The sequence below is a fragment of the Carassius carassius genome, chromosome 19, assembly GCF_963082965.1.
Source record: "Carassius carassius chromosome 19, fCarCar2.1, whole genome shotgun sequence".
NCBI classification, from domain to species: domain Eukaryota; kingdom Metazoa; phylum Chordata; class Actinopteri; order Cypriniformes; family Cyprinidae; genus Carassius; species Carassius carassius.
In genome coordinates, this window is record NC_081773.1 from 28708951 (window position 1) to 28728899 (window position 19949).

A 19949-nucleotide genomic window follows, 5' to 3' on the forward strand; every position below is an offset into this window, starting at 1 on the left:
AACCTGTATGACTTTCTCTCTTCTGCTGAACACAAATGAATATGAAGAATTTGGGTAACCAAACAGTTTTTTTTTGTCTCCATTGACTTTTTCGTAGTATTTTTTCCATAGTAAGGAAGTCAGTAGGGTTCAGCAACTATTTGGTTACTAACACAAAATATCTTCTTTTATGTTCAACAGAAGAAAGAAACTCATACAGGTTTTGAGAATTGTAATTTTTGGGTGATCTATTTCTTTAAATTTTGATTTACTCATTAGATAAACCTAATGAGTTGGCTTTATCTAATGAATGGCTTCTGAAGAATTGGAATAAAACTGAACCACAAAACCAGTCATTAATCGCACTGGTATAGTATATGTAGCAATATCCAACAATACATTGTATGGGTTATAAAATTACTTTCTTTCATGCCAAAAATCATTAGAATATTAACTAAAGATCATGTTCCATGAAGACATTTTGTAAATTTCCTACTTTCCATATAAATATATAAAAACTTAATTATTGATTAGTAATATGCATTGCTAAGAATTTAATTTGGACAACTTTAAAGAAGATGTTCTCAATATTTAGAATTTTTTTTTTTTTTACCCTCAGGTTCCAGATTTTTTAATTGTATCTCAAATATTGTAGCTTATTTATTAATTAGCTTATTTATTCAGCTTTCAGGTTATGTATAAATCTCAGTTTCATAAAAAAATTACCCTTATGACTGGTTTTGTGGTCCAGGGTCACATACATATACTATACAAAAAAAAAAAAAAAAAAAAAAAAACTTTATTCTGCTTTTTTTGTCATTGAAATAGATTGGCTTGGTTATTCTTTAACATTTCACTTTCTCTGGTTTTAAAATGACATGAGGGTGAATGCATTATTCCTGGATGAACTGTTCCCTTAATAAGAGAGAAAGACACCTGTATATTTAGAGTAACAGTAAAGACAAAGATGAAGAGATTGAGAGGAACAAATTGGATAGAGAGTATGGAGGAGATGACGTGATGGCAGACAAGGTGCTGTGAGGTGTGAAAGGTTGACAAATGGTCTGCGCTGAACCTCGGAGCTGAATGTTGAAAGAAGCGCTGATTTTTTCAGCACTTTTCTCCTCCCTGCAGAAGAGCTGTAGGGGTGTTGAGCGCGGGTCACTCCCCTGATGAGTCCAGCTATGAACTCACCTCCCAAAAATGGCCTTGAAGAGCAAGCTGTATCTCATCACATAAACCTCTAGTCTTGTGCACAGTGAAGCGCAGACTAATCACTGCCCTTGTGTTTTAGTAAAACTGTTCAGGTGCTGTGTCGGCTGTATTTTGGTCACTTCTGTTCACAAAAATGTACTTTTGAATTCTGATTGCAGTATTTTTTTTTAAGTGTTGGTTAAATGTAGACAAGCGGCTGATGCACTCTTCCTATGCCTCCGCAGCCCCTCGTCCGTGTACAGAGAGCGAGTACCGCTGTGACAACCTGCACTGCATTCCTGACCGCTGGGTTTGTGATCATGACAACGACTGCGAGGACAACTCTGATGAAAGAGACTGCGGTGAGTGAGAGAAAAGAAGAGACAGCAGAAAGGACAGACTAGTAAAAGAGGGATGGAGAGAGCTGTGGCACTTGCCAACATGTTCAACAGCTTAATACTGTCTTTTTTATTACGGATTGGTCCTCAGTGGGTGATATCTCAATGCAATTGTGTGCCAGGATACCTTGTGAATGACTTACAGGAAGTGTGCATAATCCATTCTCCGTGGCGTATTGAGAGATTGTGGCTGAATGTGTTTCAGAGCTGCGGACCTGTCACCCGGGTTACTTCCAGTGCGGTAGCGGCCACTGCATCTCTGAGCGCTTTAAATGTGACGGCAACGCTGACTGTCTCGACTTCACCGATGAAAGCTCCTGTCGTGAGTCTGCTGCCATGTTTTTTTCTTTTTTTTAATCTATTTAAATTCTGAAATGTAACCAGAAGACAGCTGAGTTGTATTGCAGCGCCCTCTAGAGTCAAAAAGGGTTGTGCGACTGTTCCCATCATCATGCAAACTTAATAAGGAATATCAAGGAATTTGACATTTTGATTAAAGACTATGAAGACAAACCTTTTTTTATTTTTATATATATATATGCACAGATGAAATGTTCACAATACGATCAGGATCATTTTGAGCAGCCAGTAGTTGAAACAGCACTAGCAGTACCAAAGTCATGGGTGTGTTTCCAACTGAATGCTTGAATGCACCTTCATCATGTATTGAGAAAGTTGACTTTGAGCCGTGTGTGTGTATATTTCAGCCACACGCTACCCAAACAGCACGTACTGTCCACCCTTTCTGTTCGAGTGCAAGAACCACTTGTGTGTGCAGCAGCACTGGATATGTGACGGAGATAATGACTGCGGGGACAATTCAGATGAAGAACTGCATCTCTGCTGTGAGAATCTATCTATCTATCTATCTATCTATCTATCTATCTATCTATCTATCTATCTATCTATCTATCTATCTATCTATCTATCTATCTATCTATCTATCTAAGGTAAACCTTTATTATATTTTTTTCTTTACATTTAATTAGAATTATTGCACTTTCACGTAATCACAAGAGAAAGTTAACTCCAATGTTGCCTAGTCTGTGGTTTTTCTGCAAAATTGGGCTACGTTTTCACTGTAGCAGTGGGCTGTTTTTAGTCCACGGGTTAAACGTTCCTCCTATGATTTCAATGGAGGGGACAGGAAAGAAAAACCACCAAAAAGCAGTTCAATTAGTAGTTAGAATGTTTTTGTTTCGCAGACCTGGCACCGCTGGTCAGATAGCAGATTTAGTCACAGCAAACATCAGAAATATTTAATAAACTTGAATTGAATTGAAAAATGTATCTATTCAAAGAAACGCTCAGATTGGGGGATTTAATCTATTGAAATCTGGCAACCACAGCCATAATAGCTTGTGGAGGCTCGTTACCAATGCAAGACAATGCAAGTGGCATACTAAAATTAAACATTTCCAGCATAAATAACCAATTGTTAAATACTGCAGAAGCAGAAGTCGTGATCCTGACCAAAATGCGGTATATCGTACAGCCCGACTATCTCTCTAAACTTTCTTTTTCTAATATAATTTTTATAGTATATCAGTTATATAACGCAATAAGGATGATGTGTAACAAAGTGCTCAACCGTCATGTTTCTTGTCTCCTCAGTGGACATCTCATGTGATCCTCCGTTTCGTTTCCGCTGTGATAACACCCGCTGCATCTACAGTCACGAGCTCTGCAACTCGATAGATGACTGCGGTGATGGAACCGACGAGAGGCCGGAGCATTGTGAGTGACCGCCAATAGATTGATAACCAAATACACGATTTACCTATGAAACCCTTTTCATTCCCTAAATTGAAACTAGTAAAATGCCATGTTTTGTGTGAATGACTCCTCAGGTGTGACTCCCACACATGGGCCCTGCACTGAAGACGAGTATAAATGTGGGAACGGTCAGTGCATTCCTCTGCAGTACGCATGCGACGACTATGACGACTGTGAAGACCAGAGCGATGAACTCGGCTGCTGTGAGTTTTGCTCATTCACTCCCCCTCATATTCCTTTATTTTCTTTCTTGCATAAACAAAAGAGGAGAAAGCTCCAGAAACTGTCCAAAAAAGGTCTAGATCCTATTGCCTGCACATCTTTGTAACATTTCTTCTTCTGTCTCTGTTAGACTACGGCCATGGACGCACATGCAGTGAGAATCTGTGTGAGCATAACTGCACAGATCTGTCAGCCGGAGGCTTCATTTGTTCCTGTAGACCTGGATATAAACCTAACCCGGAGGACAAGAACAACTGCGATGGTTTGTGGTGTCGTCTGAAAACTGTATTCATTAGAAAACCTCAGTATTTACTTCTTTATTAGAAGACAGGCTTATAGCCAGACAGGAACTTCATTCTACAAAAACAACAGCTCGTTCCACGTCTCTTGCGTCATTACGCCATTTCTGTCATAGACCATGTGCAGTACTTTCAAGTTTCCGTACTCAATCCAATCAAGAGTTTAGGAGCTCAGTGGGATCGATTAAGATGTTTACATGAAGCCATTTCAGTCTGATTGAGCCATCAGTCCAATTACCAGCGGATTATTTGGTTACATGTAAACGTAGCTAGTGTTGCAAAGTTCATCAGTTATAAAACTAATTCGATTCATCTATAAGCAGCTCAGCAGATACAGTAGCATGATTAATTAGCTCAAGTCAGTTCACTGTTTTATTAGTACCACTGAGATAATATTATAGTTTGTATTAATATTTTGAATTAATCATAATAAATCCGGGTTCAATTCAGTTCATTGACAGTGCTGATGTTGGAAAGTTTCTCGATCACAAAACAAATTTGATTCCGCTATAAAGCAGTGCTACAGAAAACGATCAGTTAGTTTTTCATTCTGTCCTTGGCCTGGACTTTTTTCTGTCTGCATGAAAGCAACACAAGAAGTGTGCAGCTATGCCTGCACACAACTTAGAGACAACACTGGCACACCATCAGAAGTTGAAATGCTTCCTGTATGTATAATGTGAGCTGTTTTCTGGCCGTCTGCAGATGTGAACGAGTGTGAGGTTTACGGGACGTGTCCACAGCTGTGCAGGAACACTAAGGGCAGTTATGAGTGTTTCTGCGCTGACGGGTTTCGATCAGTGGGAGAGCAGCTGGGAGTCGAATGCGCTGCTGAGGGTAAAGCTTTTCAATCTGAAATCATTTATTCTCTTTTTTACCTTCGACAAACATTGCTAAATATGAGCGCTCCTTTAGAAGTCATAGATGCACACTACTCACCTTTCAGTGACAACAACTGTTTTCCCCACAGGAAATCCTCCTGTCTTGTTATTGCCTGATAATGTGCGGATCCGCCGCTTTAACCTCTCGTCAGCGCAGTACTCTGATTATGTGGATAATGCAGAGCACATTCAGGCACTGGATTACCTGTGGGACCCAGAGGGCCTCGGTCTAAGTAAGACAATATCCATGGGATATCCCATCTAATATGACATATGCTAAATGTTTTGATGCAGATGCAGCACAGGGAAACACAATTTAAAGCAGAATAAGGCAAAGCCAGTGTTATTTTAGTATCCTGTATATACTATTACAGGATTTCTTTTGAATATTTTGAAATTTTTTTTGAAGTCCTTACCAAACCAACCTAGGTTTATGAAAACACGATCACTGTTGCACTGTATTGTTGTGTTTCTGTAATCTGGTTATGAATGCACACTGAAGCATATTTGGAAATGATTTGTCAGGTATAGTGTACTGGACAGTGTTGGGACGAGGCTCAGAGTTCGGTGCGATTAAGAGGGCCTACATGACCACGTTTGATGACCATGGAAATAATCCTGTGAAAGAGGTGGACCTGAACCTCAGATACATCTCCAGTCCTGATGGCATCGCTGTGGACTGGATCGGAGGGTATGTGTCATGCTTCTCTATACTTTACATGAGCTCTGATGCAGATTCTCCAACTGGGACAGTTCCAGAGAAATAAACATCCCTTCTGCTATGCATTTTAACTTTTCCATCAGCCACATTTACTGGACAGATGCTGGGACTAATAGAATCGAAGTGTCAAAACTGGATGGACGTTACAGAAAGTGGTTGATTCACAGTGATCTTGATCAGCCAGCCGCTATTGTGGTCAATCCTGGTCTAGGGTAAGAATATGAAAATGTATGAGAATATGAACGAAACTATATATTTACTATAAAGTAATGACATTTTTAAATTTGTGATTTTTAGGTCTGGGAAAGTCATGAAAATTAAATAAATACATCTTATAAAATAGTATTTTGGGTAGATATCGCTCATGTATTGAGCTTGTGTAGAGATTTGTGAGTAAAGAAATAATAAAAAAAAAAAATATATATATATATATATATATATATATATATATATTAGTGCTGACAAATGATTAATTGCGATTAATCACATCTAAAATAACAGTTTTTGTTTACATAATATATGTGTGTGAACTGTGTATATTTATTATGTATATGTAAATACGCACACATGCATGTATATATTTAATAAAAGATGTTGTGTATATATTATATTTAAATATGATATAAATTATATGAATATAAATATATACATGTAAATATTTGAAAAATATATGCTGTATGAGTGTGTATTTATATTTACATAATAAATATACATAATACACGCATATATTATGTAAACAAAAACTTTTATTTTAGATGCGATTAATCATGATTAATCGTTTGATATATATATATACATTATATGATGTGTATTTTTATTTATTTTTTCATTTGGGATTTAAACATAATTAATGGACATTCCTGAGGGAAGCATGGTCATGAACGTTTTAAAGTTATAACTTTTATGTGTGGAAAAGTCCTGGTAATAAAATAAATACATCTAATATATATATATATTTTTTTTAATCTTAAGCACTAAATAAAATCTTGTCTAATAATCACACACCAATTGTAATATAATTGAAAATGTATTGATCATAAAATGTTGGATGCCCGATTTTTCAAAACTGCAGTTTTTGTCATTAATGATGATTATTTTGTGTGTGTATGTTATAGTAAGATGTTCTGGACCGACTGGGGCAGGAAGCCCAAGATTGAGACGGCGTGGATGGATGGGCAGCACAGAGAGGTGCTGTTAGATGAAGATCTGGGCTGGCCCACTGGTCTAGCTTTAGACTACCTGAATGAAAACCGCATCTACTGGTGCGACTCCAAAGAAAACATCATTGAGTCAATGAAAGCGGACGGAACAGACCGTCAAATGATCATATCAGGAGGTGAGACGTCAGAGCATTACATCTGTGAAAACAGCTTTTGACTGGCCGATGTTCTCACGTTTGTTGTCATTGCAGACATCGGTCACCCCTACAGTCTGGATGTGTTCGAGGGACACGTGTACTGGACGACTAAAGAGAAGGGAGAAGTGTGGAAAAAAGATAAGTTCGGGAAAGGAGACAAGGTGAAGGTGTTGACTATAAACCCCTGGCTGACTCAAGTACGCATCTACCAGCAGCACCGACACAACCACTCAGGTGAGACACGGGATATGTTTATGAAACCACTGCTGTTGTAATTCCGGCCACATCTGAAATAGGTCATACAATTAATATTACCTGAGAAATTAACATATAATGATCTGTAGTGATTAAAACGTACGTGCATAGCTCAGTTGAACCCCTCTTTAACTTTATGTCATTTGGCTGTTTTGTCCATCTGCTTCTCCCATTTTCTCTTTTTACTTTCACTCTATAAAGACTAATACATTTAGATACAACAATAATGTCTCAGATATTTATTACAATATATACTGATAAATGCAACATTCATGCAAAGGATTATTACCTATTGAACAGTCACCAACTGAACTGCATTTGTCAAACTATTAAAATACATCGAATTAATCATAATACACAATGTTTCCATCTAACATGTATTTAGAGGTGCAGTTCGTCATATTAATGAAGTGTTTTCCCTATTTAGCCGTCATGGAGATAATTAAAATATCTGGGCTGTTATGTAAATGTATGTTAAAAATAAAATAAAAAAGACATGAAAACATGTATATGAAAACATGATTAGAAGAACACTGTTAGATTATGATTATGACGCAGCAATGTTATTAAAAAAGAAGCATCTATAAAGGAATAGCTGCCTGAGGTTAAAGCTGAGTGACTTTATGCCCATAAACTAATGCAAGTTCTATGACACATCCTATGATTTAAATTAGATAACTTAGATACATAACATCTTGTATCTGCACAAAAGGATGCAAATGCCTGTGATCATTAAGTTACGTGCTAATTAACATACAGTATATATAGTGTTTTTGCATTTGTCTTTATACCCAAGTGCAACTGTGTAAAAACACAGTTCTTCTGTTCTTTTTCACCGCGTTTCTTTTAGCTGAAGATAATTCCTGTAATAGTAATAGTAAATGACTCTTCATATTCTCTTGCAGTGCTGAACCCCTGTCAGGGTGTCTGCAGTCACCTGTGTTTGCTGCGGCCGGGTGGATACACCTGTGCCTGTCCGCAGGGCTCCCCACTGCTCACCTTCAACAAGAATGAATGCGATGCCGGTAAGAGATGAACACAAACCTACTGCTGTTAGTTTGAGATGAGCTGATTGGCTCCATTGCATCCCATCAATACATTTCAGAACATTACTCCTGCATGATGCTTTCATTATTGTCATGTGATGTTTTGGCTTCAGTGCTCAGATATTGTGAAGAAAGTGAGTGTTTGACTTGTGATGTGATTGCACTGTGACTGTGTTGCATTGCCTCGCACTTGCAGCCATTGAGGCAGAGGTGTCCATGCCACTTGCATGCAGATGCATGAATGGAGGAACATGCTACACTGATGAGGGAGGCCTGCCGAAGTGCAAGTGAGTGTGAACACTAGTGTAGAGCATCATAGCCGCTTCGCTAGTTATTTAAAAGGCTTATATCATGAGGAATTTTCATTCATATTTTGTTATATGTGTTCTAAGAAAACTTGCTGCACAGCTATATATAAATATATATATAGAATCAGGTCCATATGTATTTAGACACTAACACAATTTTTATTATTTTTGCTGTTGATCAAAACATATTAAAGTTACAGTTATATAATGAATATGTGCTTTAAGTGAACACTCTGAACTTTAATTTGAGGGCATTTATCATCACAATTGGAGAAAAGGTTAAGGAATTACAGCTCTTTCATATGTATCGCCACCCTTTTTCAAGGGACTATAAGTAAATAGACAGTTGACTCACTTATACATTAAATGTAGAAGTTATTGCATTACATTAAACAGTCTTTAATAAATCGACATGAAGGTAATCCACACAAGGAAGGCTTGAAACACGTACACATCAACAAGACCGGACAAAGACAAACTGAACAGACTTGAACTTAACTACTGAGACAAATGAGGATAATTAATAAAACACACCTGAACCAATTGCTAAATTAAGGGAAGACAAAACTAGATCAGAAAACACGAGAAGAGAAAGCAAACTAAAGATCCTTAAGGTGTGACAATATTCTTGTTCAACCGCTAGAATTAAAGCTTAAAGTCTGCTCTTCAATTTAATCTTGACTGATTCATTTTAATTCTATTCTGGTGGCATACATAGCCAAAACTGTGACAATTGTGTCAGTGTCCAAATATATATGGACCTGACTCTGTGTGTGTATATATAGATAGATAGATAGATAGATAGATAGATAGATAGATAGATAGATAGATAGATAGATAGATAGATAGATAGATAGATAGATCAATTTCAATTATAAACATAATCTGTCATACGCAAAACCTCTTTATTTAGTGATAATTGACTGATATTTAATATAAAAATACATCATTTAATTTATTACTTAAATATTTTTTTTTTTATAATTCGATAAATATTGCAATTTCAAATTCATATGACTCCTGAACTTCTGCAACATATAAATGCAATAAATACAATAGTCACAAATACAGTATGACTGCGTGAACACAAATGACAATCATCATGAAAATCTAAAAATATGCAGTAAGTATCAGTTTGTAGAAAGAATAATTCTTGTCAAAGCCGTACTGTAGATTGTCTGTAACGGTTCAGTGTTTATGCTCCTCAGGTGTCCATACGGTTACTCGGGTAGTTTCTGTGAAATGGGGCGGTCTAGAGCTGCTCCTGCAGGAACAGGTAAACAAACCCTTCCTTGTTCATTATTTATACAACTCTTTCATTGTAAATACATTTACTCACGGTTTGTAACATGTGATGCTGTTATTTATCAACTCTAATTACTCTATCCGTTTGTTACGCAGTTAATTTCAAATGAATACTAATGAGACTGCATTTATCTGTCTTACATACTGTGTGTGTGTGTGTGTGTGTGTGTGTGTGTGTGTGTGTGTGTGTGTGTGTGTGTGTGTGTGTGTGTGTGTGTGTGTGTGTGTGTGTGTGTGTGTGTGTGTAGCTGTGACCGTCCTGTTAGCCGTGGTAATTATTCTGATCACTGGAGCTCTGGTTGTGGGAGTTTTCCTCAACTACAAGCGCACCGGCTCTCTCATCCCGTCAATGCCTAAACTACCCAGGTACAACACAAAAACTGCCTACAGTTCAGCTATATGAATTCACATTGTATGACTTCATATTTTATGACTTTTAGTTTAAGCAGCAAGTCTTATTGTGCTTTTAGTGCGTCAATGAATATATGAGTACACAGATATTATGAGAATAAAGTCGAAATGTTTCAAGGATAAAGTCAAAATACTTCAAGAATAAAGTCGCAATATTATGAGAATAAAGTCTAAATGTTTCGATAATTTCAATAGTAGAAATGAAGGTTATAATATTTTGAGAGTGGGCCTTTATTGCGTATGTAAATGTCCCAGATTGAAGAAGTTACAGGCCACAGGGATTGATTGGAATATTGTTGCATCCGAGCGGCCGCATCATCTTACTGGGATGAGGAGGAGTCCATTTTAAAGACTCACAGAAACAGCTTAATATCAAGAACATGATATTTATTAACAGACTGAACAGGAACAACTTTTTATCTTAAAAAATCATGTGTCTTACAATAATGTGTTTTTCAAGTTCTTTAATGATCAGGTCGCTATATTTATGTGAAACAATTCATTAAATTGAACTTTTCTTTGTGGAAATTCCATATATTGAGTTTGAGTTGGTATGATTCTCATGTGCTGCTGCTGTTTGTCTGGTTCTCTCAGTCTGAGCAGCCTGGTCAAGTCGGCAGACACAGGGAACGGAGTGTCGTTTCATTCAGGGGACAATGTGACGATGGACCTGGAGCCTCAGACTCTGGGAGTGTCGTTCATCGACAGGGCCATGCAGCTGGTAAATGTCCTCTTTTGTCTCGATTTAACAGTAACTTCTGCCTCCTGGATTGTTAAGGGCACTCAGCACATTTATCTTGGCTTATCATTGAGGCATAAAATCCCTGGTTGACCTTTTGGCCGCAGTGTTAATGTTACATCTTTTGCACTAGTTTCTAATGGGATTCTGTCTATCATTAATCACAATGGTCTAATTAAGATGTTAAAAGTAGTGGTCCACTAATATGAGTTTTTCAAATGAGACAGTGGCGATAATTAAATGAACACTTACTCTATCATTCACATGTTTTATAAAAAAATGATGCATTAATTTGATCAAAAGTGACAAGAAGTTTATAAAGTTATACATTTATAATTTTATAAATGCTGTTCTTTTGAACATTCTATTCATCACAGTTTCCACCAAAATATGAATCAGCACAATATTGATAATAATGAAATGTTTGTTGAGCAGCAAATCAGCATATTAGAGTGATTTCTGAAGATCATGTGACACTGAAGACTGGAGTAATGAAGCTGAAGTTCAGCTTTTGCATCACAAGAATAAGTTACATTTTAAAATATATTTACATAGAAAACAATTATTTTAAATTGCAATAATACTTTACAATATTACTGTTTTTATTGTGTTTTTGATCGAACAAATGCAGCCTCTGTGAGCAAAAGAGTCATTTAGGAACAGTAAAAAAAAATCTTACCAACCCCAAAATGTTGCCGAGTAAACAGTTCTTTGCTAATAATCTCAGATTTCAGTCACCTCATTGATTTCATTCTAGCTAGCTAGCTGTTTGTTGAAGCATTGGTTTGTGTCTCATCTGGATTCTCTGGTTTTTATTATTAGGATGAGAATTTCGCAGATTCTGGCAGGCAGCCAATCACATTTGAGAATCCTCTGTACTCGACTGCAGCCGGCCCATCCAGCGATCCAGCTGTAATACACGCTACACAGGTATATTTCCTTCTCGAAAGCATTTCATAACCTTCTAGACATTGCTAATGGTATCAATAAAACATGTTCGACCTGAGCGGGTCATGTGCTGAGTTTTGTGTTTCTGTGCTTCATACAGGTCACTGTGAACGTCAGCGGTGACCAGGTGGAGAATAACTTCTCAAACCCTGTGTTTAACGCTCATGAACAGGCAGTGGAGGTGAAGAGCAGACCTGCAGAGCTAACAACCACAGAGGTGGGAACTTCTGAACATTTGTCCACAATTCAGTCATTATTTCTGTTGTTTCTCCATTATGCGTCCATGTTTATTTTATTTTATATGTTATTTATTTATTTATTTATTTTTAATTTAATTTAATTTAATTTAATTTAATTTAATTTAATTTAATTTAATTTAATTTAATTTAATTTAATTTAATTTAATTTAATTTAATTTAATTTAATTTAATTTAATTTAATTTAATTTAATTTAATATTTGTTTTTTATTTTTCTTTATTTTATTTTATTGTCTTGTCTTGCAGGAGTCCAAATGGGGTTTCTTTAAAAGAAAACTGAAGCCAAGCACAACATTTGAAAACCCTACATATTCAGAGGTGAGTAGACCTGACTATGCTAACATTGATTTATAACTTCACTTGTCTAAACAAAAGTAATATTGAGTGAAAGAAGAAACAGCCAATAGTAGAAAGTCAAGCGATCAAGGAAACACAAGTATTATGTTTGCATTTTGTTTAAGCAGACTCATTTATCAAAAGTGATTTACAAATATTGTCAAAATATTCATAGTACACAATGCCAAGTTTATAGAATTTATCAAAATTAGTATATAAGTCAGAACAAATCTATCTTTAATAGATAAATATTAACAAAGGAGCACAACTCATACATGTGTATATATATATATATATATATATATATATATATATATATATATATATATATAGTAGTTGATTATACTCTTCAGAGTTATTATCGTTAGCTAAAAATAAAAACAATAAACAAAATGACTTTAAATAAAGCTGGCTAAAATATAAAATCCTTTTTTATATACTGTTATAGCATTTATTAATATTTTAAATTAGTTTTTATTTAGTTTTAAATTTAATTTTAGGTTAGGTTTTGGTAATTTTGTAAAAATGATTTTTTTTTTTAGTTTCTATTCAGCTGTATTTCAGTTTTCGCCATAGTAATTTTAAATTTTAAAAATTAAGTTCTCATAAATAAATAAACTAAACAAAAAAAATAAATAAACTAAAATTACTGAAACTTGGGAGTTAAAATGAAAACAGAAAATCTAATAAAAAAAAAAAACGTTCTATTTCTAATAGCATATCAATAATACTAAAATAACACTGCCGATTTTATTTGATTTTGTCACTAAAATGTATCGTAATAAACCATCACCAGCATTTCCACAGGAGAAATGAAACGCATGTGGACAAGAATATTCCCATTGCTGTAAAGCATGTAAAAGTTATTTCCAGAATAAAGTTTTACCCAGAATATGGGTGTTAATGTGAGAATGATGCGCATGTGTCAGATGCAGGATGAGCAGATGCGTGGAGCTGCAGACACCAGCTCTTCATCACAGCCGTCTCCTTTCGTTCCTCCTCCCAAACCCCAGAAACGAGAGAAACTGAGCGCCTATTCACCGACGGAGGACACCTTTACAGACACGGCCAACCTGGTTAAAGAGGACAGTGAAATATGACCACCACACACGGGAAAGTACAAAGAAAAACTCCCTTTGCACAGAATCTATTTTTATAAGCAGCCTGCATATGACAGAAATCAATTTAAGATTATTTTTGAAACACAAACAAAAAAAGTATAGATGAGAATAAATGAAATGTTTGTATAGCCTACAGAAAAGAGACATTGCCTTCTGATACTTTGTATGCCAATTCATGTTGTATGATTCTTTTTTTTATTATTGTGACGTCATATTTGTATATCTTTGCACTGATGCTGCTGAAGGAGAATGTTATGAATATTTTGTACATTTGTAAATTGAAAAGATTTTGTTTGATAAAATTGATTATTACTTATTCCCAGAGATTCGCACACACGCACACACGCGCACACACACACACACACACACACACACACACCCCTATGCCAGCAATACTGAGTAAAAGTGCTTTGAGAGCCAGCTGAGACTTTGACATATGATCGGATTATTTGTAAAGGAATAGTTCACCCAAAAATTACAGTTCATCCTCAGGACATCAAAGATGTAGATGAGTTAGTTTCTTCATCAGAACAGATTTGGAGAAATGTAGCATTCCATCACTTGCTCACCAATGGCAGTGAATGGGTGCCGTCAGAATGAGAGTCTGATAAAAACATCACAATAATCCACAACACTCCAGTCCATCGATTAACATCAAAAAGCTGTGTGTTTACAAGAACAATGATGGCTTTGTTTGTAAGAAACAAAGCCATCATTAAGGTGTTTTTAACTTTCCAGCTAAAATACCAGTTCACAATCCATAATAATGCTTCCTCCAGTGCAATTTTTCATTTTTAGGTGAGCTATTCTTTTAAAGTTTTCACCACTGAGAAAACAGTGCATATGCATCACTATCGTACTTATACCTCAATTGTGGAGTGGCCAGATTCAAGAAAAAGAGCAAAAGCATCACATTATGTCTGAGATATCAATCATGTGCAGATCCACTGAGAGCTATTAAAGGAATAGTTTGCCCAAAAATTTTAAAAAAGGTCATTATTTACATTTACATTAAGTTGTACAATAAATTTAAGGAACTGACACTAAATTGCATGATAAAGATCTGCTTATTTTCCTCAAAATAACAGCATATGGGTTTCAAATGACATCAGGATGATGAAATAATTACAAAAATGGTGAACTACTCCAAATATGCCATGCAGAGAAAGGGACTCTCACTACAGAAAGTCTGAAAGTATGATAATGCAGTTACATATTCTGCTGTAAACACATTTTATTAGAAGTAGAAGACACACCACTCCTGTTTTATATATTGAAATAATACTTGAAATTCCCCAGTTTATGTGCATGTGATTATCTCGTTTCAAGGGCTTTTCATACATAATTTCCCTTCTGATGAAGTGCATGGGCTGTGAAGTCATTATATTTTAAATGATTTTGAATATAAAAAAATATGTATATTACGAATTTATTCATCTTGACATGTTGATTATGTTACTGTAGAAAGGAACTGGAAACAAATTAATGCTGCTGTGAAAAATCTAATAAATTTGTTTTATAAAAAATGGCTTTTTGATGTACAACAGACACACACACACACACACACACACACACATATATATATATATATATATATATATATATATATATATATATATATATATATATATATATATATATATGATACTGGTTACAAAGAAGACTTGAAGAACTCTCCGATCTTAGTGCTGACTGAGATGATTGAAGAAATTGAGTGAGGAGTGATTGTGCAGAGTGGATGTTTCGTAAAAATATGGGAAAAAAATGAAAGTTGAATTTTTGGGCCCTGTGCTTGATGAAGAGCTTTGAGATCTATGATCTTGGTTTTCTTTAAGCGTGGTCTTGACTATTTGTAAAATGGATTTTAAGAGTGTTAGATTAGATTTCCTTAATTTGAGTTATCCCTTCAAAGCACATTACCCATATCTATTATTATTATTTAAAAGAAAAGTTTTGATGAAACAAGTTATGATATGATTTTAAAGGGGGGGTACAATGGTGTTTTGTGTATTCAGAGTTGTTCACAGTGTTAAAGAGATGGATTCTCATGCTAAACATGGCCAAAGTTTTAAAAAATATTTCTGTGCTGAAAATCTTACTTCCGGGTTGGTACCATTGATCTATATACCTATTCTATATTATAGATCAGTGGTTGGTACACATTTCAGCGTTGTTTTCTTTTCTTTTTTTTGATAGTGGATCTAATGACGTAGACAAGAGCGGAACTCTTTATATGAGCATTTCTCCCGGAAAAGCGCGCCCGCGCACATGTTGGCCAGAGGAGAGCGAGACCGCGCACATCAACGCGCTTCAAAATCGTCGCAGCGCTGTGTTGGATTTGTTCGAGAATGCCTCCAAATAAGTGCGTTTTTGGATGTGAGGGGAAGTTTACTGTGTTCAGCTTCCCCAAGAACCCAGCGTTACATGAACAGTGGATGCAGTTTGTTTTTCTGGGGCATCCACGGAGTGTATCAAGTGCGTTGTGCCATTTGAGTGACCAATGTTTTATAAACAAGGCCCAAGTTGACTCTGGACTTGCACATCGTTCGCTATTAAAACATGGAGCCGTACCTGTGATAAAAGATCCCATTCATGTAAGTACAGTTGCATCAGATTTCTGTATTTTTTTTGGAAATCAGCACATAAGTGAATGGCAGGCAGCCATATCACCCTGGAGCCCAAGACCGGTTTCCCACTGAAGCTAAGCAGGGCTGAGCCTGGTCAGTACCTGGATGGGAGACCTCCTGAGAAAACTAGGTTGCTGCTGGAAGAGGTGCTAGTGAGGCCAGCAGGGGGTGCTCACCCTGTGGTCTGTGTGGGTCCTAGCGCCCCAGTGTAGTGATGGGGACACTATACTGTCAACAAGCACCGTCTTTCGGATGAGACGTTAAACCGAGGTCCTGACTCTCTGTGGTCAGTAAAAATCCCGGGATGTCTTTCGAAAAGAGTAGAGGTGTGACCTCAGCATCCTGGCTAAATTCGCCCATTGGCCTCCAACCATCATGGCCTCCTAATAATCCCCATATCTGCTGATTGGCTTCATCACTCTGTCTCCTCTTCACCAGTAAGCTGGGGTGTGGTGGGCGTTCTGGCCCACTATTGCTGCCGTCGCATCATCCAGGTGGATGCTGCACACTGGTGGTGGATGAGGAGATACCCCCTGTCTATGTAAAGCGCTTTGAGTGCCTAGAAAAGCGCTATATAAATGTGATGAATTATCATTATTAATATATGTTAATGGAAACAACATGAAACAACAGTATTATAGCTCCGCTCTCGGCACGCCAGGAGCTCGGCTTTTTCCGGAAAGAATCGGAAAGCTTTATTTTTCTTTTACAAATATGATAAAACTAAAGACTTTTTGGATATATGAAGGATGCAGTACTACTCTATAGGTACTCAAGATTAACATGAGATAAGGTGAAACTGTGTATGTTATGTACCCTTTAAAGACTAGGTGAAACCATATTGTTTTCTGTATTGCGACGTACATCCAATTGTAATGGATTATCAAATCTAGATGTAGGTGTTGGACTCAAAAGTGGAAGCAGATGAATGTGATCTTAGGGTTTATTAATCAGACTAAATGACTGGAATATCCATATATTACATTTTGAAAGGTTTACGTCCAGAACCTTCTTAAAGTCCTCCAGCTGCATCCATTCCAATGGGCCGAAGAGGACCGAGATGACAGCGTTCTTCACCAAACCCAACAGACCTGACACAAGAAAATATAAGAACATGCAAATCACACAATTTAGTTTTGTATTGCATTAGTTGTTCACCAAAGGATGCTCTGCAGTGAATGGGTGCCGTCAGAATGAGAGTCCAAACAGCTGTTAAAAACATCACAATAGTCCACAAGTAATCCACAGCACTCCAGACCGTCAGTTAATGTCTTGAGAAGAGAAAAACTGCATGTTTGTAAGAAACAAATCTATCATTAAGACATTTTAACTTCATTTTAACTGTTGCTTACAAATAAAATATGAGTCCTCTCCATGAGATTGCTTTCTTCAAAAGATGTCACGGCTGATAGAAATACGGAGAGACATATGCACAGATCAAGCACCGTTTACAAGCAAAACAGTCCTAAACAGCTCTGAAAAAAAATATTTTGGTGGATTTTGATGTGAGATAACAACAGAAAATAAGCGTTATTATGGATTATGTATTTGTATTTTGTCCAGAAGCAACAAAATACAAATGGCAAGTTAAAATGCCATAAACTTCTTTAAAATAATTAACAGCTTTTCACTTCACAAGATTTTTTTATTATTATTATTTTTTAAAGGAGTCATACAGATTATTGTGATGCTTTTATCAGCTGTTTGGACTCGTTCTGACGGCACCCATTCACTGCAGAGCATACATTGGTGAACAAGTGATGCAACTTCCAAAAATCTGTTTAGGGGCTGGTTGCATAAACTGTTTAGACTATTCTTAATTTTATTTTTATTTTTTTCTTCAAGACTGGTCATTACTATTTTAATTCTTTTCAGATTCAGAAGATTCAAAAAAAGGTAGATTAGTTTTTTTTTGTGTTGGGAAAGTAAGACTGATTACCCCTTGGCAACTTCTAGTTGGTCAAACTAGTTCTTAAGACAGTCTTAACATGGCGGCAAACTGGCCCCTGATGAAGAAACACACTCATCTACATCAAAGTGACTAAACTGTCAGCAAATATTGATTTTGGACTGAACTATCCTTTTAAGGGCAAATGTCACTGAAGTCTGCAAACATGTCAGGTGCGCATTATGAGAAAAGTCAGTAGTTCTGTAATAAATGATGCAGCTTTGGTATGAGAATGGCATTCGGCTGAAGATGCTCCTCCAGGTCAACTAAAAGCGCTTGTCCGAGGGCTGCAGATTTATGAGTTGGTCTGAGGGCTGTGTGGTCGTCAAAGTGCCTGTATCTCGCCTTTATCTCTCGCTGTGCTTGACTCGAGCTGGCACCCTATCTGACTGTCCGTCTCACCTCTCTCCCCGGTCTCGCTGCGCACGCGCTCCAGCGCACTCTCGACGCTCGCGCTGTCGGTAACATTGAGCAGAAGCGTCTCGAGTCTGGGGGAGGCCGCCGCGCGCAGTCTGGAGGCACCAGGTTCCGGGAGACACGTGAAAACAAGTCCGAAGCCGCTTTCGCAGACCAGACCGCGACGACGAGCGCCAGATCGGCCAGAGAAAAGCTGCAGATCCGCGCAGAAGAGCACCTGCGGAAGGGATGGACGAAGAGGTGCTGGATAAACACCGACCTTTCCAGCTGTTCTATGATATGGAGGGCCAAATTAATCCAAATTAATTTTTTACATAAGTGTTGAAATATATAAATGAATCATTAAACAGATAACTGAATACATCAATAAATGCATAAATAAAATAAATATGTATATATTTGTGGAGGAAATAAATGACTGAATGAATGAATGAATAAAAAAACATATATATAAGCCTATATATATAAAAAATAATTTTCTCAATATGGTGAATTTTTTATTTATTATTCTTTTGCACCCTCAGACTCCAGATTTTCAAATATCTCATCCAATTATATCCTAACAAACCATAAATACATGTAAAGCTTATTTCTGCAATCAAATTATTCAATTTTTCTTTTTTTTTTAATTGACCCTTATGACTGGTTTTGTGGTCTAGGATCACAAATAAGCATTTTCTCAGGCTCCCATGTTTACGTTCAGTTAATTCACTTTAATGGCAATGAAAATAACTTTAGTTATTCATTGACACTAAAGTGAATTTACTGAACCTACACACACTATAGTTTACAGAAACACTGAGAAATCCAATGTTATTAACACAAGATAGAATGTCCATGATTTAAGACTTTTTCTCTCATTTATTAATTCCAAATTATTCTTACCTTTAAATATATATACCACAGTTAATGCAATTGTAACCGTTATTGTTATTAAAATAACACTGTGATATTTGATCCCACTTTCATTACTCATTCAATAAATAATGGCAAAAATAGTTTAACATTTAATTCGTTTTTGTTAATTTATCATTTTTTTTATTTATAAACGTTTATTTATAGATTTTATTTTTTTATTTAGATTTTATTTAGAATTTTATGTGAATGCATTAAATTCAATGCCATGTTTTTTTAATGTAGATATTTATGTATTTAGGTGTTTTTTTTTTTCCAGGTGAATTTCAAGAGATGGTGTTCACATTCTCACCTGAACAAAGTCCAGAACAAGGGTAGGCCTATTAACTTTCAAAGAAAATACAGGAAAGCAAAAGTTGTGACAACACTTTGAGAGAAAATGTTAGATTTGAATGTACCCTTGGCGTCCTCACTAAGACTGAAAGTGTGTGACTTGCAGATTCCTATTTAGTAGTTAGTTAAAACGAGTTTGTCGTGCAACTGTGTGA

The 19949-nt window shown here is 36.3% G+C and overlaps 1 protein-coding gene across 5 annotated transcripts in view; it reads left to right on the top strand.

Moving 5' to 3' along the window:
- lrp2a (low density lipoprotein receptor-related protein 2a) overlaps positions 1 to 13851 on the top strand; it is a 112569-nt gene extending 98718 nt beyond the window's left edge. For all 5 annotated transcript variants that reach the window (XM_059500591.1, XM_059500594.1, XM_059500595.1 and 2 more), the window contains 21 exons: positions 1419 to 1535; positions 1777 to 1893; positions 2279 to 2416; positions 3186 to 3308; positions 3422 to 3550; positions 3700 to 3831; positions 4574 to 4705; positions 4839 to 4982; positions 5275 to 5440; positions 5554 to 5682; positions 6586 to 6806; positions 6882 to 7061; positions 7988 to 8107; positions 8325 to 8415; positions 9645 to 9712; positions 9990 to 10107; positions 10747 to 10873; positions 11714 to 11821; positions 11940 to 12056; positions 12344 to 12415; positions 13363 to 13851. In XM_059500591.1, coding sequence (XP_059356574.1) covers positions 1419 to 1535; positions 1777 to 1893; positions 2279 to 2416; positions 3186 to 3308; positions 3422 to 3550; positions 3700 to 3831; positions 4574 to 4705; positions 4839 to 4982; positions 5275 to 5440; positions 5554 to 5682; positions 6586 to 6806; positions 6882 to 7061; positions 7988 to 8107; positions 8325 to 8415; positions 9645 to 9712; positions 9990 to 10107; positions 10747 to 10873; positions 11714 to 11821; positions 11940 to 12056; positions 12344 to 12415; positions 13363 to 13533 — 2720 coding nt within the window. In that variant the 3' untranslated portion in view covers positions 13534 to 13851. The remainder of the gene's footprint in view (positions 1 to 1418; positions 1536 to 1776; positions 1894 to 2278; positions 2417 to 3185; positions 3309 to 3421; positions 3551 to 3699; positions 3832 to 4573; positions 4706 to 4838; positions 4983 to 5274; positions 5441 to 5553; positions 5683 to 6585; positions 6807 to 6881; positions 7062 to 7987; positions 8108 to 8324; positions 8416 to 9644; positions 9713 to 9989; positions 10108 to 10746; positions 10874 to 11713; positions 11822 to 11939; positions 12057 to 12343; positions 12416 to 13362) is intronic.
- The last annotated feature ends 6098 nt before the right edge of the window (positions 13852 to 19949 follow it).